The following is a 27,237-nucleotide window of genomic DNA, read 5'->3' as shown; positions in this document are numbered from 1 at the left end:
GTGATGTTTACACAAGGTTGATGTCAAAGACTGATCCATACCAGGCTACGTACATGACCAACTACAGCATTTCATGACAGCCTTGCTGCCAAGGTCACTGTAATCCTCTGGGACTCATCATCATCCCTGAAATGTCCTATGGCATGTGCCAGTGCATATTGGTCCACGTGAGACATTTTGGGAGTGTAGCTTCCATTTTATAACCCCTTGGGTTTAACTGTTTGAATTTGAAAACACAGTTCAATTACAAGTTCAACATCAGGGTGGGTAGCCAGTGGACCCGGGTTCAATTCCCAGCATCCACATGATAACTCACAACCACGTGTAATTGCAGGTGTGAGAGACCCAATGCCCTCTTCTGGCTACCGCATGCACGTGTGGTGCATAGACATACATGCAGGCAAAAAACATCCATACGTGTAGCTTTTTTCTCCTAAGTATATTTTAAAAAAATTAGAAAAAGGAAAAAATAGAAACCCACACTGGCCCTACTGATGCTACCTACAAGTACTTCCTCCGGATGCCGTTAAGAGTTTGTAATAGAATCTGGTTTTGTCTGTTGGTGCCAACACTAACCAACCATCATTCCCAACTCAAAGAACAGAAAGGACGAAACAAATTTGACAGTTCCAGGAGTACATTTTAAAAAATTATCTTTATTTAGGTTTTTCTGATTCAGCACATGTATTAAAGACTGATCAACATAAAGTAAATAAGACATTAACTGGACGTCTTACATCTCTCTAAACTCCAACAGAGAATGTCAGGATGGCCACCATTACCTGAACTCCAAGCCAGGTAAGCTGTAGATGAGCCTACACAACACACAGAGCACACGGATATGCAGAGGCAGAGGGCATGGTGGCATCTGGCTCTCCCCTCTTCCTTGTCGACATCTGCCCAAGTTACAGTCGGCTTTCTTTCCAAACAAAGTCCCAAATAAAGTCCGTGGAGACATCTCAGGGTCCATCTGAGCAGACGTTCTTCCAAAGGAATGCGTTCCAGCCTGTGCTACCTGCAACCTTGTGGTTTTGTTGTTGTTGTTGTTTTTTTTTACCAGAATGAAGTTCAGATCAGGATGCACAATACAATCTGATGCTGGTGAGGACCAAGTCAGACGGCAAAGCTGAGCAGTAACCCAAGTTAAGGCATGAATGCACACACGCACACGTGCACACACACAGCACCCATGCTAGCACGCACAGAGGATCCCGTTGATCACTCCAGAAGAGGTGACCTGGGTGTGACCAGTAATCACAACTGCTGAGCATTCTGGGAAATGCTCCCCAACACATTAGGCTAACACATTTGTAATCAAAAATTTAGAAAGAGAGAAATTAAAACTTAAACAAACGAACGAACAAACAAACAAACAAACACCCTAAGAATCTTTTAGTCTCTCACAATGGCTCCCAGAAAGAACCAGGAGCAGCATCAATGGCTGGCTCTTTAATAATTTGGAAACAGGAGGTTTACTATGCATGTCTTTGGTAGGCATCGCTACAAGCTCTCAGCGTGGGTTAACTGATTAGACAAGTACTAGACAGAAGATCAAGTCACAAAGAAAACTTCCTTCTGTATTTTAAACAATAAACTTTCTGAAACACGCAACGGCCATGCTTCCTCCCGTTTTCCTGGTCAATCTCTACAAGCAGGGGACAGGCTCATGTCTACTTAACAACGGGGGATAGATATACAGTTTTCCTACAACTGAAGGATCAACACAAATTCACATTATCAATTATTTCTGGTTTGAATCAGAAGCCAATGATAAAAGGCACAGCAGCCTGAGCCATCAAAGCCACATTCCGGTCACCCCATGGTCATGGGGGGCGGGGGGGTCCTTAGGATCTCAGAATCTAAAAGTCCTTCTGGGTCAACAAAGACATTTAAATAAAATCTTAAAACACTTCCATGTCTGCCAAAGGTCGAGAAATCTGTCTTGAATGCCAGCATGCTTGATGAGAGAAAGCAGTTTAGAGCCCAGAGGTGCTGGTGGGGTGCTGGGTGCGTGGACTTGGTTCTGTACAAAGGCAAGGTCGTCGGGGAGCAGAGCCCTGGCCCTATTAGCAGCACAGTGGTACCCGAGGGTCTCTGTCAACAAGACAGGAAATGAAGCCACTGAAGGTACTGTTGCTCTCAACTGCTGAGGGTGGCTACTGACTGAACCTGTAGAAGCCACGCCCAGCCCACAGTCAAGGGGCTACCGTCCCTAGGGGCTCAACATCTGGTTCTCTTACCTATCACTATGTGCTTCAAAAGTGACACAATACACCCTACATTCAGATCCTCTAGTGTTTGTTCTCTTGGTTCTTAACCCCTGCAGGGACCGGGGACTGACTCGGACTGCAAAGCGCTTGTGGGAAGAGCTGGGTTTGAGGTGAACTGATGGGTCTACAGGAATCCCAGGTACACTTTATGCATCAATGTCAAGAACCTACGTCTCAAAGGCTCCGCTCGCCATACGCCGGTGCTTTTACACTTGTGCTTCTAGGAGGTAACTTAACTGATAAAGACAGTGGAGGGAAGAACTTTCCAGAACGGACCTGTGTGCTGGAGGATAAAGCTGCTAGCCAGCAGTACTGAAATCTACAATCCCAGAAAAGATTTTGTAAACACATACCGTACTTCTCTCGAAAGGACAAAAAAAAAAAAAAAAAAAAAATCAAGACTGTACCATGAAGGAAGAATTCCTCTGTCTATCCTCAGAATTTCCCTGGAATGGTCATGTACCAAGAGGGTTGGGGAGCTGGTGGAAAATGCCCGGGGTTTAGTCAGACACTGAAAAAACCTAATGCCTTGACAGGAGATATCAGACTCCATCCCATGTCTGCTAACCACACTATGGCCTATACATCACACACCTTGAAAATAAAACTTTTATAGGCTGACAGTTTCTTCCCGGTCGCTGGAGATACAGCATTCTCAGTTTAGGGGTGGACGAGAAAGAAGAGTGAAAGGTCCTATGGTTGTTCTTACTCTCAAGTTCTTAAAACGCTGTCAAACACTATTATCTGATAACACTTTTCCATTCTGTTAACTCTTAAATATGCATTCGAAGGCAAAAAATGGAGGTTTCTAGACTGTACAATATTAATTATCTACAATATCACCAAGGTATGTTCCTTGTCCTCGGGAGTGTGTTCCATGAGGACGTGCTGTTAAGAGATGGTTTGTCACAAACATGAACTCTTAAAAATTACTGATAAATTAATTTTTCAGTTCTCTGATTACAGCTAACAGAGTCACGCTTCTCATCATAAAATATACATTCTCTAGTAAGTTATTTCCATCCACGGCATATATAAATATGCAAACACGGGCAGGGGAAGCACTTGACTACTAAAGCACAAAGTAACCTCGGACAGACAGAGACGAAGGTCTACAAAAGAGCCACTTGGTGTCCCCACCCACACCCACCCCCGGCCAAACAGAAGGATTTGTGCTGAAGGAATGGCGGATTGAGTTCAGAACCTTCTTGGTGCTCTCCTGGCTAAGTGAGCGCCCGTCAAGGCCAGAGAGCACTGCTTGCTATGCTATGATCTGCCAAGCGCCATCATGCTAGGGTGTCTGTCGCCTACCCCTCAGACATTATTTCCTAACAGCATTTTGCACCTGGAAAGTACCTGTTTGCACCCTCTGTCTCAGGACAACACAAAAGAATGGATGGGTTTAGCCGCATTGGCTGTTACAATCTCACGGCCCACCCGCAGCAGGGATCTAAGCCTACATTCCAGTCAGCCATCGAGACCCTTGGTGGGAAAGCGTCTCTCCTCTCACGCTAGAGGGCGCCGGCTTAGGTGGATTAACATTGAGAAAGGAAAATAAAAATCACATCTTAATAGGCAATAGTTCCCGTCCCACGCACGTGGGGGAGATACGGCTGTGTGATTTGTTTCTATAGGCTGTTTTACAAAGGACATGGTGGTCAATTTACATCAGAAAACAATCTGTAAAAAGGTGTGTCTGTAGAAAGCTCTAGACTACATGTTGTGGGCACTGGTTCATCTAACTTCCAATCCTACAGTGAGTTAGGTCTGCAAAAGGTCTGAACTGTAGTGCTGAATTCTTGGTTATGTTCGGTAAACGTCACTGACCTGGAGAAGGAAGGTTTCTAAACAGCTCGGTAATTTTCCTGCAAATCCACAGAGAAGTGTTATAAAAAAGATCTCCCTTCTTATTTTACAAACCTAAAAGCCAAGAAAAAAAGCAGCCCTGGGGCCCCCCTGGGGGGGAAGGGTTGGAGGGGGTGGGGTAGGGTTTGCACACCGCTGCTCATTACCAGATACCAGACAGCGACGTTCCAGCCAGGGAATGACAGACGCGGAGATTCAAGTAAAACACTGGTGGAGAAAGTCGTCTGGTTAGTGTTGCGGACCCGCAACCTCGGCTGCGTTTCCGACGAACATTCACGACACGACGAGGAGGGAAAGGTAGATAGGTAACCTCAATGCAAACGCGTCAGATCCAAGTACGCCGGGAGAGGAGAAGCCTTTGGCGTTGAGAAGGTGGCTCCATCAGACGAGTCCCAACTGGAGATTCTGACTAAGCTCATGCATTAAGGCTGGGAGGAGGGGTGCACCGGATGCTGAGGCTGCGTGGGGGCGGGTTGCGTGGGGGCTGCCGAGGGGACCGCGGGCTGCATGGGAGGTGGTGGCGGCGGCGGAGGCGGTTGGACCGGGCTCTGTGTGTTGGGAGACGGAGGCGGCGTGGGCCGTTTAAACTTGTCAGGGCTGCTGCTTCTCCGTGGCGATGGCCTCTGCGGGGAAGATGGGGACACGGGGTCAGTTCTGACAAGGCATGAATCAGAGGGCGGAACCCACCCCGAGTCGGGAAAGAGAGCCATGGGCTCCTTCTCTGTCATCGGTGGTTCCTGAACTAGCAGGGGAAAGGAGGTTGTGTTCACACCCAAGCCTGTGAGGACGGAACACAAAATGAAAATGCATCCTTCACAGCCAATGATGATGATAGTGATGTCACATTATCCCTACCAGTGTGTCCCCAATCTCTTCCATCATTCAGCTTGCCCTTCATTCTGAGGAAACATGATATGACGTTTTCTACCTGGACACCAGGTCCTTTGAACTTCAAGACTTACATGGGCACCCCGAGGAACGTCATGGAGCAAGGCTCTTCTGTGAACCATTCTCCCTCCTTATTCCTACTCTTGCACGTCTTCCTGTTCTCTCAGCCAACCGCATGGTCATGTGTGCAGGGCAACTCTTCTGAGGGGACTTCGATGTATTTGTGTGTATGGATATTTGGCCTGGCACAGATAATTGTATGTACCCTGTGCATGCCTGATGGGTTGGATGCCCTGGAACTGGAGTTACATGCAGTTATGAGCCGTCATGTAGGTGTTGGGAATTGAGCCCGGGTTTCCTAGAGGATGGCACAGTACTCAACCGCTGAGCCATCTCTCCAGCCTCCCTGAGGAGACCTTGAGAGCTGGATGTACTTGGCCCTCCTGGATTCAGGAGAGGAAATCAGGGATGGAAATAGAAGCCAAGGTTACTCTCAGGAAGTTTACCAAGGAAAACAGCTGCAAAGGCAATTTTCAGATGCTATGGAAATCCCTGATAATGCTTAATGGCAAATAGCTGGCCACAGCTCAATGAAGACACCATCCAGACTTCAAATTACATTTCCTTTTTTTTTTTTTAAAGACTTATTTATTTTATGTATGTGAGTACACTGTAGCTGTACAGATGGTTGTAAGCCTTCATGTGGTTGTTGGGAATTGAATTTTTAGGACCTCTGCTCGCTCCGGTCGGCCACGCTCACTCCGGTGGTCGCCCCACTCCAAATTATATTTCCTAGTGGGTAATTTCTGTAAGCGAACCCGAGTCTCGAGATCCCGGGACATTCAACACCAGAACTTCACGTTAAACGCGTGGGAACACTCCATAGCTAGAAGGAGAGGGGACCCAAGACATGAGGTGGCTACAGCAGCAGTCCTCAGCTCCCCCGAGAGACCGGGTCAGAGGTGAGGTGCTGCCCGCTCCGGACAAGAACACTTACTGTGATGCCGTGGGAGGCCCCCATGTGCTGCACGTGGAGGCCCGGAGAGTTGTAGTAGGACATTCCAGCTCTAGTCAACGACGTTGGCGGTGTGAAGCCAACCGTGTGACTTGCATACGAAAGACCTGAAACAGAAGGGCAGCAATGTTCAGTACTGTTTGTAGCCTGACTGTCTGAGATCTTCAGCCATCTAGGGAAGAAATCCCAAAGGCAGAGGGTCTCAGGTGCGCCAAAATAAAAACAGTCAAGCAGAGGAGAGGGGTGGGGCCACTCAGTGGCATGTTGGGTATCGAGGGGCATAAAAATATCCATCATGCACTGGGGGAGCCGAGGACAGCTAAAAAGCAAAGCAAAACAGGAAGCTAGGATGTGAACCTGGTCATATTTCATCGGAAAACCCTTCAACACTGCTGATGAGAGATGAGGAGAGACAAGAATGGTCTCTCTTCAATGGTGTTTGGAAAACTGCAAATCCACACGCAAAAACAAACCAACCAAACCCTTTTATGTGACACCAGACACAAGCGTCAAATGGACTATAGGGCTGAAAAGAATATTTGTGCTCGACAGTGGGTAAAACCTGCAGTGTGTAAACGACGTTAACTGCTGTGTGTGTACACACGTGTCTGTGTGTTCGTGCATGCATATGTCTGTATGCACCTGTGTCTGTATGCACATCTGTGTCTGTACGTGCATATGTGTCTGTATGTATACCTGTGTCCATGTGTGCACATGCATGTACCTTATGTTGTAAGTATGTGTGTGCATGCAAACTTTGTAACCTAATCCAATATAGGATACAAAAGCCCCACACAGGCCAAGGTTCTCTGAAAGGAGCCAAGAGTTAAGGGCAGTCAACCCTCTGCCCACTGTCATGTTTGGCAGGTTTCCTGTAGGAAGCCAGCCTCATTCCCATGGTGCCTTGCAGCAGCACCTATCAGTCAGTGAAGTTCTTCCTGCACGTGCACGAGGAGGACGTGAGCTTTAGCCCATCAACCATTGACCGTGCCAGGAACGATCCCTGGGACTTGCTAGTCAGCAAGCCTAGCTGGATTGGCAAATTGCAGGCCAACGGGAGACACTGTTTCAAAACACAAGTTGGATGGCTCACTCCTGAGGAATGCTTGAGGCAGTCTTCTAGCTTCCAAGTACATGTGTACCCGCCCACACATGTACACCTCTACACACACACACACACACACACACACACACACACACACACACACACACACAGAGCCATGCACACACATCACAGGCCCAGGGTAGAGTCCAACGACCCATACTTGAAATACTCAGAAGTGAAGGCTGCACTGGTCTGGGCAACACTTACAGTGCATGAACCCAGCGCCTTACGTCTTGGCCTCCTAGCATCTAACTGAAAAAACCGCAAGGACAGGTAGGCTCTGGCCATGCTTCCGTGTGCAAGTGCACCCTCCACCGTGACCACAGGTTCGGGTGCTTGAATCTCAGTCTCCAGCAGATGGTGCTGTTTGGGAAAGCTGTGGAACCCTTAAGGGGTAGGGTGGGTCTCAGAAGTGATAGAGGTTTCACAGTTGGGCCTCACTTTAATGTGAGCAGCTGCCTTAGGTCCCCCGCTCCTGTCACCCGTACAAGACAAGCTGTAGGCCACTCTCTGCCCTTCCCTTAGATTGCTTCCGGTCAGGAGTTTGGTCACAGTATTAACTAATACAGCGCTATAAAAGTGGCTGAAGTGAAAACTAATAGAAAAAGGCTTGGTTGGAAAGGGACCAGAGTCATCTTCTTTTAAGGACCTGCAGGTGGCAAGTGGCCAAGCCGTACTGACCATTTATTGTTGCCTCGAATTGTACGGAAGCTTTGCTGTCCGTTTCCATAAAGATATACCGAGTAAGTACCTCCTTAGAGGACTTTCCTGTGGCCTCTCAGCAAATGCTGAGGACTTATCTCCCGACTTGATTACGTCAGTGGCGCTTTATGTGTGATACATTTCTCATTCCCAATTGATTTTTTTTTGACTTGAGTTTATAAAGCGGGGCTCTGATAGTCTCTAATACCAAGGTGGTGATTTAACGTGCTGTTTATTGATTAGCTGAGATTGGAGAGCTTGTCTTTAAATAACAGTCCAGGAGCAGGGTCCCTGCCTACTTGTGAGGAAAGTGAGGTTAAGGCTGGGGGTAGTGGGGGTGGAAGGGTTGTCTACTGACCTGCACAAGGTCTGGCTTTGAACCCCACCACCAAGCAAAAGCAAAACGAAAAATCGCACACACATCTCACTCCTGAAAACCCAAGATGCATTTGTAAGAAAACGATGCCTTAGCTTTAAAGAGGGTTCAAGAGATGGCTTTTGGGGCTGGAGAGAGGCTCAGCAGAGCATTCATTGCTCATGTAGGACTGAGACCCAGCGCTCACACAGGGGTGTATAGTCTAGTTCCAGGGGACCTAAGTACCTCTTTCTGTCCTCTGAACGAATCAGGTATACATGTGACACACAGACATACATACGTGCATGCAAAGTATTCATTCACACACATTAAAAATATAAAATAATAATTAAAAAAAAGAAGTTCCTTTCATGAAACAAAAAACTCCAGCCTATTAACTAGGCTAATTTAAAAAAAAAAAAATTTTTTTTTTAGATCATGTTAGCTACCAAGACTCTTCAGACTCTCTATTGCTGCCCCTCCCCAACTTCTGCTGCTCTAGGCCAGCAATTCTCAACGGTGAACATCAAACCCTATGACCCTAACTCTAACCCCAGGCCTGACCCTAAAGCCAATCAATCCGGGAACGGTGCTCAGCAGCAGATTCTGAGCCACGGGAGAAATTATTCAATCTCACTGTGTTACAGAGCCCACCATTAGTAAACATAACCGCTGTAGCATCCTCAGAAGATGACTGCAAGCCTACATGAGTTATTAGTGGTTTTTTTCTTAACCCCCTTCCTCAGGCCCTATTGACTATAATCTTCTATAATCTTGGTGGTCTTATTAATTTTTATTCTTCCTTAAATCTTAAATTACCATGCACCTCACCCTTTAGCCCAGGAATATGAAAATACACACACACATACACACACACATGTGTGTATACACACACACACACACACACACACACAGAGTGAACTTCCTTGGACTTGGAAATCTGCGTACAGTACACATTCAGAGCGGCTTACGGACAGGGACATCTATTTCAGAAATGTGTCCATCAGGAATTTCAATGTGACGTAACAGTGTCCCCAAACTGCTAGGGAACAACACCATTAGGCAATACTGTGACAGAAACATCACAATGCAGAAAATTAGATGGCTTTTATCGGTCACACTGAGCTTTGGTACCCAAGGCTCCTGACTCTGTCAGATCTTTAGCATTCTGAAACCCCACCCCAGACTGCAGTATTTCTTCTGATCACTTGAAAAAGACATTCCTGTAGAAATTTTGTTACCTTTAAACAGATTACATAAGGTATTAAATTCCACCCAGCATGAGGTGGCATTCGGACCCTCCTTACTCCTGACTCAAGCCTTCCTCTTGCACCAGCAAGTCAGACAGTAAAATGAAACCTCTATCGCCCTAGCACTGTCCTGGGGAATATGGAGGAGCAGCTATGAGAAGTTTTTGAGATGAGACTGAGGCCACTGGAGACTAGAGAAATGAGTTCAGATCTGGGAATATCCTTTTGGCAAGAGCAAGGAACAATGGCTTGGGTAGGAATCCAGTGTCTGTCCTTGGTCTCCTTTGCCTTAGAGAGCTCACAGTTCCAACAGAAGAGCTGTCACCACGTGGGAGACTCTTTACTGTTGGCTCTGAGTGTCTCCTCAGAGGACGCGGCAGGCTTCAGCGGTGGCTCAATGGTTAGAGCCCTGGCTACTCTGTTCTCGGAAGACCTGATGCTAATCCCAGTACTCAGAGCATGGCAGCACAACATCCTAACTCCAGTCTCAGGGGACCCACTGCTCCCTGCTGAACCGAGAACCTGCACTCAAATGGCTCGAAGACACAAAGAAACCACCTATCCACACAACAACAACAACAGCAGCAGCAAGAACAATAGATGTCACGGTAGTGCTGGCTAGATTCCAAACTAATAAAGCCAAGTCATTTCTACCACACTGTCCTAATTGTACTGCTTCTAGAACATCATGTCCCCTTCATGAACCTTAAGGGAAATCCTTGTCTTAATTAAGTATGGCCTCAGACAAAAGGAACCACAGTCCTAAGAAAGCCTTTGCAAGGCCACCCCTACAGTGACACTTGCCAACCTGGCACCCCGCTTGTCCCTCAAGTCTATCTGCAGCTTGTTTATCCACAGGCACAGAAACAAAAGCCTCCAGACATGAGCCTTCTCTCCCCCCAACCCCCCACTCCTGCCTCACGCCTCCTCCCTACTTCCTCTTCCCCCTCAGGGTGGACCACATACCCGCCCCCCTACACGGGAGCCCCAAGCCCTGCTGGTGCCCAGCCTGGGACACTCAGGAGTATTTGGGGTCAGATGAAGGCAAGCATGCTGGGAAAGGCAAGGCCCGTGCTAACAAAGCCAGCAGTGGGAGACGCTAGCTGTCTTGCTTGCATAAGCAACCTACCAGGCCAGCGAGGCTTGGCTCACAAACCACTGCAAGGATCAGGAGGCAGCTTGTGCTGGGGGTGGGGGGGTGAGGGGGAGTGGGAGACACTGGTTTTTGGATAAAGACGCTCAACTTGGCCTCCTCTTCGCCCAAAGACCCAGAGCTAGTAACCCGTGACTGGCTGCGCTTCTATTTTCACAAGGGAAGAAAACGATGCCCAGATTACTACCGACAGCAAAAGTGAGATTAAGGCAGTTGGAATGAAGTGAAGGAACCCATAAAAGACACATGGGAAGACATCCTGCAATCAACCCAGGAACCCTGCCCATCCCCTAAGACTAGTCACACACACAGTCTTCTAGAAAGAGGTTTTGAAGTCAAATTGAAGGTCGTCCATCACCACCACCATCATCATCATCATCTGTACCTAAGGCTCAGTGAACACTGAGGAAGACGGGGCAGACAGATAATATGAAATCCTCAAAGATAAAAGTTAAAAAGTAAAGAAAAACACTAAATAATAAATAATTAAGAAAGTAAATCAAGGGACTTTGTTGTTTAAGGTCTCCAACCAATAAATACTCAGTACTAATGGTGACTTAGATTTAAAAATCACAAAATAGAAGGGAATACAACCACAAGAGCTAGCTAAAAACCATCGGTGAGCATCTAGCTAAATCTGTGTGAGGGCCTGGGTCCAATTCCCAGTGCCACACAGGCACACATTCAGTCATATACACACATACAACCCTCCCAGCCCCCCAAACAGCCCTAACACATACACACAGCCCCTGCCACAGCCCTAGCCATACACACAGCCCCCCAAACAGCCTCAGCCCCCCACAGCCACATGCACAGCCCCTTTGCAACCCCCCTACAGCCCCCCATATACATATACACACAGCTACATATACACAACCACCACACACACACACAGCCACAGTCACACACATACACATGCGCACTAAACAGCTGGAAAACAGCCACACCGAGGTAGCCCGCAGACACACTCACCGGGTGATATAGGTCTGCTTGAGCTGGGAGAAGGCGTGTAAGGGATTGGGCTGGACACAGTGCGAGGTCTCAATCCTTGTGCAGACATCTCATTAAAATACCTGAAAGGAGAGAGGAGGAAGTGGTTCAAACACCCATGTTCACGTGGGCCTCAGCAGAAGAAACCCTAGGAGTGAAGCTCTCAAGGCACAACCTAAGGTCAAAATCCTGGGAGCTGGAGAGGCTGTACCCAGGGGACATCTCTAGTACAGAGGACTCCGGAGTCACACTGCTCTAGTCTCACAAGTGTCATCATCCCCAGAGACTTGTCGTAGCCACGCAACACATAAATATCACAAGGGACCTGTCCTGGAGTCCTGCCAGTGACCTCACAAGCACACAGATATATCTATTTGAATTGTTACTTGAAACTCAAAATCAACAGGCTCACTGATACTTAACACACTGAAGGACAAATATGCCCCTAGGCCGAGTGCCAAGGTTTTCACAAGGCAGGCTCTGCTTAACAGGTTAGAATTTAACAGAAGACACCAGTGCTGGGCACCCTGGGCGGGTCATGCCCAGCCACTCTGTGCTGAGTCTAGCTCACATTGGGCCCAAAGATGCTGACGTGTGATTACGGGGACCGTCGGCTTTCACTTTGCAAACCAAGCATACAGTGCTGATGCAGGGGGATTTCTGTTTGACAGACTTCCTGACAAACCATCCTCCCTGGTCTTAAGGCTAACCAGGCATGGACTTGGACCTCAGAGCACCATTAGCCCTGGTGTTTATTCACACGAGGGACTGACCCAGCCCCTTCCAAGCAGGTTAATGAAGCTTGAATGACACACAGCTCAACTAGACGCCTGTCTCTGTCTCCTTCCCTTCTTTAGGACAGTCCACCATAAGAACACCAGGTGGGGCGTTTCCTTATATTATACAAACAGGAAGGTGGTTTAAGATCACCCCTTACAGTCTTAAGTGTCTGGTATTTTCTTTCCCCTAGATCTATCTCAATGGCTCAATTCTGGGGTGCAGAGTGCTACTTAACCAGGTACTTAGCAACTCCATGGTACCTTGAATAACTTACAAAAATAAGTAAAAGCAGGGCTGGGGATGTAGCTCAGTTGGGGAGAGTTTTTGCAGCAGCATGCATGAAGCCCTGGGTTGTGCCTCTAGCACTCTGGTGGCACACGCCTCTAATCCCAGCAATCTGGGGCAGAAGCAGGAGGATCAAAACGCAAGGTTAGCTCAGGACTACAGGACACACCACCCCCCCAAAACCCACAAACACAACAACAAACCCAACAGAAATAAAGCAAACTTGCGCCGTGAACGTCAGCTCTGGAGGAAGTGGCCCATCTATCTGGAAGCCACATCTTCTAAGAGCGGCCCCTCTGAAGCCCAGCCCTAGGTGCTCTGTACTCCAGCTCCCCCGAGTCTTAAAGTAGTTAGTAAAATATCTAGTGAACTGCTTTGTGTTTGGGCTGACGTGTTCAGTCAAACCGTTTTACTGAGAATGGGAAACTGTCAAGAACAGACTTAGAAGCAGGGATTACAATTTCAAAATACAGTAAAACCTTTTCAAGTGAGGAAGCAGAGAGATTTTAAAGAGGGAAGCTTGTCATTCTTCTGTAACTTCTAGAGTCCCGTTTATAACTTGCCATTATTTTAAAAATCCGGTTTTCTTGAAAGCATCCACAGAAGTGGTGGGGAGCTTTGCAGTCCTCTGGATCTATGTCTCTGGATCTATTATTTCTCTGGATCTATGTCTCTGGATCTATTATTTCTCTGGATCTATGTCTCTGGATCTATTATTTCTCTAGATCTATGTCTCTGGATCTATTATTTCTCTAGATCTATGTCTCTGGATCTATTATTTCTCTGGAACTATGTCTCTGGATCTATTATTTCTCTAGATCTATGTCTCTGGATCTATTATTTCTCTAGATCTATGTCTCTGGATCTATTATTTCTCTGGAACTATGTCTCTGGATCTATTATTTCTCTAGATCTATGTCTCTGGATCTATTATTTCTCTGGATCTATGTCTCTGGATCTATTATTTCTCTGGTGGACAGAGGCAGAGGGCTGTGTGGCTAGTCACACTTTATCCTCACAGACCAGACCCCATGCGGTGGTTTGAATATGCTTGGTCCAGGGAGAGGTGCTATTAGGTGTGGCCTTTTTGAAGGAAGTGTGTCACTGTGAGGGTGTGCTCTGAGACCCTCCTCCCAGCTTCCTGGAAGCCAGTCTTCTCCTAAATGCCTCAGGAACAGGAGGTAGAAATCTTAAGCTCCTGTAGCCCCTGGATGTTACCATGGTCTCACCTTGATGATAATGGACTGAACCTCTGAACCTGTTACCCAGCCCCAATTAAATGTTGTCCTATGTTAAGAGTTGCCTTGGTCGTGGTGTTCATTGCAGTAAAACCCTAAGACACCCAGCTGGTGACCTAGGTCTCACACAGTGGGTGCCCACACAGTGGGTGCCCAGACATCTTAAGAGGCTCTAACTCCCTTTCAGTGAAATATGGCCACACCTGGTCAGAAATGGTCTGTGTCAGAAGAAGGCTAATTCCTTAGCTGGTGCTCAAAAAGCTCTTTGTTGTATTTGGATTTGTTAGTTATCTTAACGACTTCCTCAATACCAAGTGCTGAGGAGGAGACAAGAGGGCCGGATCTGACAGAGGTACCCATGCAGAGAGCAGCTGCTCTAGTTACCAGCAGGACGCTCATTCCAGCATAGGAGACAGAGAAGTGCAAGCTAAAGACACAGAAAACCCATTTAGTAAAAACAATGCGCAAAGTTTCCCAGAGTCGGAGGAAGAAAATGGCCGCGTGGATAGAAAGAGGCAAGATAGAAGAACCCTAAACGTCTTACAGTGAAGACCCCGAAAACACAGAGCAGCGGAATAACACTGAGGCTAGGGTGAAGGGTGATCTATGCAGGACAACAAGCAAGGGAACAAACAGGGACCTGTGAAGTGCCAAGGGTTGAGAAAAAAAGGATACATGTCAAATCCAAAAATCAATAGATAGAAATATTAAGATCAGGACAAAGTTCTAATGAGATGGAAATAATCATCAATAGTAATAACCCATAGTATTATTATTAATAATAATAAGCAATAGCGAAGCTGGCTCTTTGAAAAGTTAACTTTGACGTAGCCTTAGCCCAACTAACCTTGAGACAGAGACCAACCAAATTCAAAGGCTCATCAGGGCATAGTGTGAAAACCTACATTCTAAAAAAATTGGAACAATCTACAAGAAATGGATACAGCTTTTGAAACACACAAGACTCATCAAAATTAAAGTGAGAAGATAGAAGCAGCTTAGAACTGAGAGTTCATTATAAGCAATGAGTTTGACTTAGTAATACAAACTGTACACACACACACACACACACAGAGAGACAGAGAGAGAGAGAGACAGACAGACAGAAAGACAGACAGAGACAGACAGACACCGTCTAGGCCCAGAGGGACTAACTGCTGAGTTCTGTCAGACCTCCAAAGAGAGGTGACACCAAACTTCTTCAAACTCTAGCATGCAATAGGAAGAAGAAAACGGCCACATTCATTTAACACAGCCACCATTCCCGATACCAATAGATAGGGACCCCACAACAACAGGCAATTAGAGGACCATCTCTCGGCTAGACACGATACAGAAACTCTCACTAAATGAACTTGCAATTGGAATCAACTAAACATAAAAAAGACTGTTTGCTCTGAGCTAGTCAGTTTCATTCTAGGGATGCAGGGATGGTTCGAGACACTCCTGCCAACAAATTCATATCGGCAGACTCTTGCATCTGCATTTCCACAGATACAGAGGGAATTTAACGGAGTCCAGCATCCTTTCATGCTAAAAGCCCTGAAGGGACTGTGGAAGAGTATACCTCATTATAATAAACAGCATGTACAGCAAACTGAAGGGGCAAGTCTTGAAGCATCGGCCCCCACAGCCGGCATGTGACAGCGATACCCATCTTCCCCGCACTTACTCAGGATGTCTGGGAAGTCTTTGCCAGGAGCAAGCAGACGAAAGAAATACAGTGGCTACAAGTGAGGAAGATATTGGATGACTCTCATTTGCACACATGGCTTATTACATTAGAAAGGATCCCGAAGACTCTTAAATCAGATCAGTAACGAGGTGCAAACTCAACATCTAAAACGTCAGATTTTCTATATACCAAACACTGACCTTGGCAAGAAATAAATCATGGAGTAAATTCTAACTAACTCAGTAAGTAAGAGACCTTAACAACGATAAACTTAAAAACGCCAAGGCAGGGGAAAATTGAAAAAGACCTTGAGATGGAAAAAGCTCCCATCAGCATGGATAACCAGCATTACAACAACAACTGCAATCCAGATCACAGTTCCAAGGGCAATCTTCACAGACATAGGAGGGGGAAAAAAAAATCCTAAAATTGATACCGAGACACAAACAACTCCAGACAGCCAAAGCAATCCTGAGCAGAAAGAACAGGGTTCAAAGCGTCTGGGTGTCTGATTTAAGCTATACTCCAGAGCCACAGTAATAAAAACAGCACAGCACAGCCATAAAATAGGGGATGTGGAATTAATCCATACAGCTCGCCGACTGTTGGAGAAAAGCACGAGGAGAATGGATGGCCTCCCTGACAAACGGTCCTGAGCCCCAGGCAGAATGGAAAATTGTACAGAGATCATCTCAAAAGGGATCGAAGACTCTGACGTGAGGCCCCGCAAGCTTGAGGCTGCTAGGGGCAAAGGCTTTCTGAAGATAACTCCAATAGCTCGGGAAATCATACCAAGAACCGACAGATGGCACTGTATGAAACGAAGAAGCAAAGGAAATAGTAAATGCTGAAAACCAGTGGCCCCCAACCTTCCTAATTTGATGACCTTAAATACAGCTTCTCATGTTGTGCTGACCTCCCATCCATAAAGTTATTTTGTTGCCTTTTCATAACTGTAACTTTTGCCATTATGAATCGTAATGTGAACCATATTATGAATCTGATATGCGGGGGATCTGATGTGTGAGCCTGATGGCGGTCATGACCCACAGGTTGAGAACCACTGCTGAAGAGGAAGCCCACAGAATGGCAGAGAATCTTTGTGGGCTACAGATTGGACAGGTGGTTAAAAAGATGCAGAATATATAAAGCCCATATATACATGTAGCCTCATAGCTTTAGCCAGGGCACCGAGAAGGTCAGAGCAGAAATGTGTGGCCTGGCTCCCTTCCTTGGGTCTTAAAGCTCATAGGAACCCAAACAGAGGTGGCAGTAGGCTTTTTAAAAAGTCAGTACTAAAATACCAAACAAGTCCATCAATAAATGGACAAACAAGATGAACGGCAAACAGGACAGATATGGGGCACAAGCACTTGGGATGCAGAGAGGTAGGTGGATCTCTGTGAGTTCCAGGACAGGCAGGGCAGCAAAGTGAGCACTTATTCTAAAACAACTTAATAGAAAAAAAAAGAAAAGAAAGTAAACCGTCAATAAACTTACGGAAAAAAAAACGTTCAACATCCTTAAGTATCAGGGAAATGCCAGTCAAACCTATACTGAGAGTCCCCTCTGGTCTGAATGGCAGTTATAAAAGAAACAGGGAGCAAACATTGGTGGGGGTGTGAATAAAAAGAAGCCTTCTCACGCTGCTGTGGAAAGAGAACCAGCCTGGCCGCCATCGATATCAGTATGGAGGTTTCTAGAAAAAAACAAAACTGGAAACGTCGTATGACTCAGATATGCCAAGTCTCAGTTGTAAGACACCAGAGGGCTTTAAGCCACATAATTACAGATGCCTGTACAACTATGTTGTTAAGGGTCTACTCTAAACAGCTGAGCTGTGGGTTGTGCAGGGAGGTCTGTCCACAAGGGAAATGCGGCGGAGCTTACACAGTTGAAGACAAGACAGGAACGATGCTATTTGCTGGAAACTCAAGTGAGCAAACTGAGCCAGACTCAAGAGACCCATACCACATCGCCTCACGTTTGTGGATTCTAGATTTTTTTTTTTGCAGATATGTAAAGCCATTTACACACACACACTCAGCATGAAATCAGAGAGGAGGCTGAGGGATGGAAAGATGACCGATCAGGTGGAAGCAAGGGGAGAAAGGAAGGGATGGAGGTGAGCACGGTCGGTCGACGCACACAATGCACTTCAGAGGGATGGTCCATGAGACCCAGGACTATGTCAGGGAAAACAAAACAAAGCAATAACCACACACCCCCCCACCCCCCCCACACCCCCCCCCCCCAACAGCAAACCCCAGCCACTGCTCTGTAATTCCTACAGCCTGGAGTCTTTCTGATCAGGATTGTGAAGAGAAGAGAATTTCCAAAGAAAATCGATGCATACGAGCTAAATAGTAAACTCAGTGGGGTTTAAAACAAAGAATCAGAGTGGGGGGGGGGGCACAGCTGGCAAGAAGGAGGGCGAGTTGAGAGTCATAGATAAGAAAATGACCTAAATTCAATATATTCACGTTTGAAATTATCAAGGAATTTGTTTGTTAAAGCTTGGAGAAGTTTACTGACAAATGAGGTAACATTAAAAACAAAACAAAACAAAACAAAACAAAAACCTTAAAGGGGGGAAAAAATCACTGAAATGTTTGCAATTGGGAGAAAAATCCTGCTAAATGTGCCTGTGATGTGTGCATCCAAGTATGTGAGCTTATTTATTTCCTCCCATTACTAGAAACAGGGGCAGCAGCAAATATATTTCTCTAGTATTTCTGCTTACATTCCTTTAAACATCTGTGTTAAAAATTTAAAAGCAAAACAAATGCCAGCCCTTCCCCTCCGGTGCAAGCAGGGTATTCAATCTTGCGCATACCCTACCGTGGGCATGTGCGCTAACTTGATGTTCTTCACCACGGTCCCAGAGATAGTTAAGCTCTCCCCTTCTAGAACATAGACATTTTAACTTATGTGTGTGGCTGTCCCGCCTGCAAGGATGCCTGTATACACAAACATGCTGGCCGTCTGGCCCGAAGCAAAAAGAGGGCACTGGACCTCCTGGGACTAGAGTCATAGAGATGGTGTCTGTGGGAAGCGGGGGGTGGGGGCGGGGCTGGGGCAGAGCACGGGTACCAACCTCTCATCATCCATCTCCAGGCTGGACTCGCTCTCCGAGAGCTGGCGACACAGCGCTTCCCTCCTCTCCATCTCCCTCTGGAGCTTCCGCTGTAGCCGCAGGTTCTCTTCCCTCATGTGCCGCTCCTCCTCCAAGTACTGGGCCATCTTCTCCGAGTCTGGAAAGCCAGAGCTTGCCATTAAAACCGTGCTCCAAGCAATCATTACCCCACACTGGGGTGGCCTTGGCCTACCACGGGAGACCAGGGTTTAAAATTTTGCCTAAGTTTCAAGGTTTACAGAGGGGTTACATTAACTACAATTTAGTAAACAATCTAATGGCCTGCTGGGAGAGGTGTTTCCACCCTGTTCCCTCTCGTTCACAGGACAGGGGCTCCAGGCGCATACATGACATAGCTGGAGTTGAGTTTCATTGGCTGCCTTGTCAGACTTCCTTCTCCACTGTGGGGGCTGGGAGAGAGGGAGCCCAGTTAGGGAGATAGACTGGCCCACTGGTTTCCCTCTAGACTGCCTGTCTAATCTAAACAGACCATGGGGGTTGGGGGACTTGCCACGCTCATTAGCGCATCCTCCATGCTCAGTGGAGCAACTCTCAGTCGTGTGCCAGCTTCAGCTACAGGTAACAGTCTTGTAAAAGAGAACTTTATACAGTCAACAAAACCCCTTTCCCACCTAGTGTATGTAAGCCTCGTGTGTGTGTGTGTGTGTGTGTGTGTGCATACAACCTCTGGGAACGACTTCACTCATATGGGTCTACGGATCAAACTCAGGTCCTTGGGCTTTGCGGCAAGCCTTTTTACTCACTGAGCCATCCTGCCTGCCCAGTGACTTCTGATGACCATGACACTAGTGTGCAATGCCCAGGGAGGCAAGAGGACTTCCGTTCCTTCGAGCTGAGACGACAGCGGCTAGGAATGGAAGATTCCCCTCCTGAACAGTAGTCTTAACCACTGAACCGTCTCTTCAACCTGAACCCTGTTTCAGAAATTAAAATGCTCGGATTATTAGACCCGACTACGTAGACTAAACACTACATCTCTCAGCTGTTCTGAACGCAGTCTGGAGACTCCCGCTGCCTAACCCACATGCAAAGTCTTTTTACTGAAGTGATTGGGGGTGGGGGTTATTTACCAAGCTTGATTTTCAAATGAACAGCTTAAAATCAGTCTCCCCAAGCATGTTTGTGTGCACAATTTATAACCGAGCTCAACAGAGAGCACCGGGTGGCCCTGGGCATCACGACTACTGCTCAGAGCGAGATGGCGAAGACAGAGCAAAAGTTCCCAGAGCCGAAGATTCCCAAGGCTCCAAGAACAGAAATTTAAGAGGAAGCATTGTATTTTCAGAAGAAACTGCCATTCAGGCTGGGCATGAGATACATGTCTATATTCCCAGCACCTGGGGGTGGGTTAAGGCAGGGGTGCTGAGAATTTGAAGTCAGCCTCGACAAAAATACACACCATAACAAAAAATACAAGGAGAGGGTAAGTCGTTAGCATATGGGGACTCTCAGCAGAGGAATGCTGAGACACTCAGTAACTTTGAGATAAGAATGTCACACCAGGTAGAACTACAGGGCTTCCTGTCAATTCAGCAATTTAACTCATATGCCAGCAGGGCCCCAGTGCACCCCCAGTGTCAGGACCCAAGTGTAGGACCCAAGGCCTCCCTTGGGCGCCCTCTGCTGGTACACTGTGACCTTCCTCTCTCACACAGCTCTCTGGATCTCAGAGATTACCCTCATCACCCTTATAGTCTGCTACCTCCTGAAATGTAATCAAAGGTGCCATCCGGTGAGGGTGGCACCAAATCAGCTTCAGAGTGACAAGCAGGCTGTTCCCTGTCCCCTTCCCAGGTACAGACCACATGGGGACTGAGCCCCAAGGCAGAGTGAAAGGCTCAACTCAAACTGAGAAGTCTAGAGACTTGTTCCAGTCAGGGCTGAAGGCTGAGGGGCTTAACTGCCACAGCTACAACCAAGGAGGAGCAAGCCACGTGATGCAGAGTTGGAGACCAAGGGAAGACGGGATAAACCATTAACACGGCCTCCTAAGCCAGAGACCACTTTGAGGGGTTGAATGTGCCTTTCACAGGGTCGCTGAAGACCGTCAGAAAACAGATAGTTACATGAAGATCCCTAACAGCAGCAAAATTATAGTTATGAAGTAGCAACAAAAACAATTTATTGGTTGGGGGGGTGGTCACCACAGCACGAGGAAGTGTATTAAAGGGTCACAGCATTAGGAAGGTTGAGAACCACTGCTTTAAGCCTTATGAAAACCAGCTGACCAATGCCGACAGCTTCTTTGAACCAGGCTTTTTTTGTCCTGAGGTAGGGTGGAGTGGGGGGTATCACACTAGCATTCACAGATGTCTTCAGGGAGATCTGCAGGCCTTTCAAAGACCAGGCCCTGAGTGCCAAGGGATGGGGATAAAGCGTCCTTCCCTTCCCTCAGCGCCTCCCAGCCAAGCACAAATGAGGAAGGAGAAAGGGAAGCTGGCTGGCCTGGGAAGAGGTGCAAACCAAGCTGCCTACCACTCCAGAACATTCTGAGCTAGCTCATCTGGTTTCGTGGAGCATCTAGAGGCGCTCATCTGAGACATACCTCCAGATTACTTGGACTAAAAAAAAATAAAAGAACATTTCAGAGGACTTCAGTGTAGTCCTCAAAGGACTGAGAGAACCACCCAGTGCCGCAGCTACAGGGCTACCTACAGACCCAACCGAACAAAGACAAAAGGGCTTTTGCAGGTGTGATTATGCCAGGGATCCAGGTGTGGCGAGAGAATCCTGGATTATCAGGGTGTGTGTAAGACACAAGGGTGAGTCAGAGTGTGAGGGAGAGCAGAGCAGAGAGGACATGTGAGAGCCACAGCAGAGGCACAGATGGAGCCCAATGCTGCACACAAGATGCTCTGACCTGGGTCCATTTGCACAACTGGGCCTATGCTTGCTACAGTAAAAATAAGAACACACCATACTTTTGAAGGCCTCCAGGATTGAGATTTACCATCCAAGAGAGAACTACTACCACTACCACTACCACTACCACTACCACTACCATTACCACTACTACTACTACTACTACTGAACGCACCTTCAGGGGAGACAGAAGGTAGAGGCCTGAGACCATCAGTATACATCTACTGAGTGGGCTGGCCTGCTCAGGATCTGCCCAAGGAGGCAGTTGTGCATAGAGAGACTCGTGTGCAAGCACAGCACAGTAGCTGGGGCACATCATCAGACAAAAAGGATCCTTCAGGTATGGGACACACCTACCACACCAAGCCTGCCAGAGTGACCTGGATCTCTTCACCCTACACGGTGAGAGAAGACAACCTACCCCTCCCCCCTCCTAAGTTGTTCTCTGACCAACTTGTGAGCACCAGGCCACGTGCACACGCGGTACATGAATAAATGTAGTAAGAATGTTTTGAAAAGGAATCCTCTGAAAAGACCATTTCATGTATGGAATAGTCGGTCCTTACGGAGGTCCCAAGGCAGCTGTGTCAAAAGCTTGGAGAAACAACCAACTGCAAGACAAGCTGTTTTTAACAGCATTTTCAAAGAGAAAGACGCAGAAAGGGTCATGCTTACTGTGTGGCTCTCAGTATGAAGCAATTCTGTAAGCGTGCGCGCATCTGAGAGCATACGAGGTGCGCCTGCGCAGACTGCTCACCTGGAAGTAACAGAGACAGGGAAGATCTTCCCCGGACAGTATTACCTCAAGGAAGAAACGTCTGCAGCCAAACATCAGAAGTACGGCAGACCCCTAAAAATGCAGAGAAGCCTAGACAGGCTCAAAAACCCAGAACCTTGATTTCTACAACACCTTGGCCTTTTCCAAAATCCTAAGTATGCATTTCAATAGCACCTGTTCGGCAAATACCATGTGCAAATGTCACCGGAGATTAAATTCAGCAACCAGGAAGGCAAACAGCCTTCACGGCTCTCCCTTCACAGTGCCAGAGTGCAGCGAAGCTCCTGCGTAGATTCATTAGCATCCTACAGATTAACACCATCACAAAGGCCACCCGGCCCGATGACTAGCTTTAACTGTCACTTATGATTCAGTGTAGAACTGTAACAGGCAGAAATGAAAATAGCCCGAATCTTTTATTCTCTACCAGACTACTGAAGAAGTGGACACTGTCAAAGCTGTGACCTCCCCAGGCATCTCAGCCTGGGAGAAGGAAACCTGTCTCCATGGAAGAGATTTCGAATACACAGGCTGAGACTGAAACCTGGACGAAGATGGGTCCATGGTGGGTGGGCATGGGTCCACGCCTCTAATCAGAACTGCTTGGATGTGCAAATCCTTGGCCCTTTACACAGACTTCTATCTCACTTCAGGACTGTGGAGGTTTGGTCTGTCGCTATGGATTGTACTGCCAAATCCTGAAGATCCTAGGCCCACGAGTGAATTCTCGGGTTTATAAGCTTTTGTTTGTGCAAACCTCGCTCCTTAAAACTATTGGTTAGATAAGGAGCCAACTACTGGAGGTAGGCAGGATTTGAGTGATCTGGTTGAGGGTGGGCAGAAGGAGACCATGGAGGAGAGAGAGAAAGACCATGAGCAAATGGTCAGGAGAAACAGCAACTATCTGGGGTATGCTGCTGAGGGAGGGGGTAGCTAGGCCAGCAGATAGAAAAGTAGATTAGGGGACCCCCCTCAGTAATTGTCAAAGCCAAATAAAATACTTATCTGTAAGCTAGTCGGAGCTAAGACTAAGATGGTTCTACTACACAAGACTCCAAACCAGACTCGAGGGGCTGCTGGATCTCTCAGCTCTCCTCTTCCCAGTGTCGCCACTGACTAAACCTTCCTTTTCTGCCTTCCACTATGAATTTGCCTATTTTACTGCCACCGAGGACAGGCAGCCAGGCCTGATTTGGGGGCTACAGGTTGTGACCAAACCCACCCCCCACCCGTGAAGTCGGATAAGAGAATCATATGGAAAGGGCAAATTGTAGGGCAAAGTGTAGGGGAGAGATTATCTTAACTGCAGTGGGAAGGCGTGCATGCGCTCACTGTGAGCGGCTCCATCCACGGCCGACCTACTCTGCTGCAGTGAACAGGGCCACACACTTGAGTACAGAGACAGCATAGCTGAGCTCAGGGAGCCAAGTAAAAAGCAGAATCAAAGATGAGACTGTGGTGGTGGAGGGTGGGTGTGGGAGGAGTTAGGGGGAAGGCTGAACAGTGAATATCATCAAAATACATTATATGAAATTCTCTTGGGAAATCCATTTTATTTGTATGTATTAATATATACCAATTATTCACATATGTAAATCATGCTGAATATATTTTATGATATATTAATAAGTTCATAAAATGTATAAATTATACTATGGTTGATAATAAGCTATATACACATGTGTGTACATATAACTATGTATATGTACGTATATATATGTGTGTGTGTGTGTGTGTGTATACACACATACACACACACACACACACACACACACACACACTAGCCAAGAGCACAGGTAAACATTTATCAACTGTCCTCTGTTCTCAACCGCAGATGTGATGTGACCAGTTCTCTTGACTTCCTGCCTCTGTGACCTCCCTGCTATGAGGAGTTGTAACCCGCGTGCCAAATAAGCACACTCTCCCTTAAAACAGGACTTTACCTCAGCAACAGAAGGCATAAGGCCACCTGGGCTCCTGCTCATTCAGGGACTCCCACTTGAGATTATCAAAATTATCTTCAGAACGCATTCTAAATTGCGGCCGCTCCTGCCACAATGCTTCTGTTCTAAAAATATACCCCAGAGTACCAGGAACTCGCGTGCCAACGTCCCTGCGTCACGAGTGACACCATGACTATGACTATTGCAAATCCCTCAGTAAAGCCCAGGGACTGACGTGGTCTGGTGCAGGGAGGGGGTGGGAGACCACGTACGTTGTAACTGGGCGGCTCGTAGCTGCTTCTTCAGTCGCTCCACTTCGTTCTTTAAAAACCTGATATGCCTCATCATGTTCTCGGGGGAATCGATCTCCATGGAGATGTCTCTAGGCGATGGTGGGGCAGACACAGGCTGGTCTAATTTCTCCTGTAGGATTCTTCACAGAAAAAGGGGGGGGGAATACAATAATGAAGAACAGTTTGCAGTAAAAGAACACACAACATCCAAGCTCAGGGCTTGCCTGACAAGTGTCCATGGGACTGACCGGAGCCTCTAGTCGTGACCGCTCTGCCGGCCCTCACTATTATCCCAGGCAGAGTGGCAAGGTCTCATTCCTTTTGTGTTCTTTGTGTGGTCGTGTGCACCAGGTGCATGTGGAAGTCAGAGGATGACCTCAGGTGTGGATCCTCCCTTCCCGTTTGCTACAAGGTCTCTTGTTCTCTTGGTCTCTTGCTAAGCAAGACGAACTGGCTTGAGCTTCTGGGGTTTCTCCTCTCTCTGCCCCCTGTCTTGCTTCAGGACCGCACAGGGATTGCAGAAACAGGCTAACGTGTCCAGCTTTAGGTGGGTGCCGGGGATCTGACCTCAGGTACATCATTCCTGCCCTGCTCTCTGAGCGGCCCCGGCAGTCAGTCGTAACTGTGAAGTCTATGTAAACACGGATCTGGTTTCCCTGCCCAGCGCCCAGCAGACACGCAGGCTTGGCTGACAACGTGGTTAGCAAGCAGGCTGCAGAGCGTGGAAGGTAGGAAGAAAGTCTACTCTCTCTGATGCTTTGGAAGTGCTATGGGCCACCCTGGAGGAGGAAGTCACTTATAGACACTTAGAAACCTGAGCGGAAGGTTTGGAAAACTGGGCCAATGATAAAAATGTTAGAAAACCAAACCGAGTCAGAATTATTTGGTCAGTAACTGGTGCACCCACGTTCCCTCCTGATTCTCATTCGGGTAAACGTTAGGAAAGGACCAACAGCCTTTCACCTATGAAGTGACCGTTTCATACGACTATGCTCGGTAACTTAACAAAGCTGTATGTACATAAAGCATCCAACTGCATTCCAAAAAGGTAGGTTACCTGCGACAACTGTAGCTGGACCCTAGTTGAGACAATTAACAGGTAACTATGGTTGTGGCCACAGAATAACTTTATAATCAATTTATTACAACTGCTACCTCAGTCCTGTTATCCAAGCTGACAGACGATGGCGGGAGGATTTCTCCTAGATATATCAGCTATCTTTGCTTTGTCTGGTGTTTGTAATTCTACACATGAACAGTGTAGAACTGCATATGCAAACCAAAGCCGTACGGCACAGGGGTGCTGGGAGGCAAACACGAGATTCTGGGGCAGGGAACTGACAACCACCTTCAAAAGGAACTCGTGGTTACTGCACACAAAGCCCAGACAGGACTCCCCTGCCGTTCTTATGAACTCTGCGCCTCCCCCACCTTCCAGCTGCAAAGTGCCAAGTGATAAAAACGAGGCCTATGAGTGTCTGCACGGAGGTAACTTAAGGAATGTCTGCTTAACATAAAGTAACACTTTACTTCTGTGCCTGTAGAATACTCAAGTGTTGTAATCCGTGGGTATTTATTTAAAATACGGTCGGATTAAAAGCAAACAGTCACTTTTCTATTAAATTCACCCAACTGAGTCAGTAAACCCTAGAGATGAGCAACAGCTAACAGGTGAACAGCGGTACCAAGGTTAACTCTGACTTGGCCTTGAACTAACAAATGAAAACAATTTGTACTTGAGTGGGGGAGAAAAGCCAGGCAGAGAGAGGAAGCTGCTGCCGGAAAGATCAACAGACTTTTTCCTTTAACAAGTTAGGATGGGGGGCTGGAGAGATGGCTTAGAGGTTAGGAACTTTGACTGATCTCTTCCAGAGGTCCCACGTTCAATTCCCAGCAACCACACAGTGGCTCACAACCATCCGTAATGGGATCTGCTGCCCTCTTCTGGTGTGTCTGAAGACAGCAACAGTGTACTCATATACATAAAATTACTTAAATAAAAATAATAGTTAGTATGGTATGTGTTACCCAAGCTATTCAAACGCCCCAAAGCTATCCCTAGTTAACAGACAGGAGTCTTCCGTGCGCGCGTGTGTACACACACACACACACACACACACACACACCTCTTCTCAGCTTCCAGCTTATCCATCCTCTTCCACAGCCGATTCACCAGCGCCTCCTGCTCTTGCTCCAGTGTGTTTTCCAGGTCAATCTTCTCCCGTCTCAGCTAAGGGAGGGAAAGAACAGCTTTACTGAGAATGCACGCCAGGGCACCAGAGCATCCTAGACTGGCTCTCACGGAGAATGAAAAGAGGTGAGGAAAGCTGGCTAAACAGCTTCGGAAAGACCAGACTGGATCAAACTATTTCCTATAGGCAAGACAGCGAACCCAGGACCAATCACTTCCATAATCACACTTACCAGTGTCTCTCAAAAAGCCACTACAACTAAGTAGTTATGACCACAAACCTGCAGTCAACTATCTCTCTCTGGGTTCAAATCCCGGCTCCACCCAGGGTTAGCTGGAAGAACGGGAAGTTTACCGCTTGTAAAGTGGAGGGAGCCGTGCCATGTGGCTGACGGAGTTTAAGTGCCTTATCTCAGGCATCATTAAGTGGCTCTTAGAATG

General features: G+C 47.2%; 1 protein-coding gene across 3 annotated transcripts in view; it reads right to left on the bottom strand.

Moving 5' to 3' along the window:
* Positions 1-636: 636 nt before the first annotated feature.
* The window catches only part of Ccdc6 (coiled-coil domain containing 6), a 96,323-nt gene continuing 69,722 nt past the window's right edge, over positions 637-27,237 (bottom strand). For 2 of the 3 annotated variants that reach the window (NM_001111121.1, XM_006514277.3), the window contains exons 4-9: positions 26,732-26,835; positions 24,585-24,745; positions 18,670-18,826; positions 11,577-11,677; positions 6,022-6,146; positions 637-4,759 (exon numbers count right to left, since the gene is read on the bottom strand). In NM_001111121.1, the coding sequence (NP_001104591.1) occupies positions 4,559-4,759; positions 6,022-6,146; positions 11,577-11,677; positions 18,670-18,826; positions 24,585-24,745; positions 26,732-26,835 (849 nt within the window). In that variant the 3' untranslated portion in view covers positions 637-4,558. Of the gene's footprint in view, positions 4,760-4,901; positions 5,911-6,021; positions 6,147-11,576; positions 11,678-18,669; positions 18,827-24,584; positions 24,746-26,731; positions 26,836-27,237 lie in introns of those variants that run through there. The other variant, XM_006514276.3, reaches the window with a different exon arrangement.

This window comes from Mus musculus, chromosome 10 (genome assembly GCF_000001635.26).
Source record: "Mus musculus strain C57BL/6J chromosome 10, GRCm38.p6 C57BL/6J".
NCBI lineage: Eukaryota > Metazoa > Chordata > Mammalia > Rodentia > Muridae > Mus > Mus musculus.
Note: the sequence above shows the minus strand (reverse complement) of the source record. Positions and strands in the feature narration are given on the sequence as shown.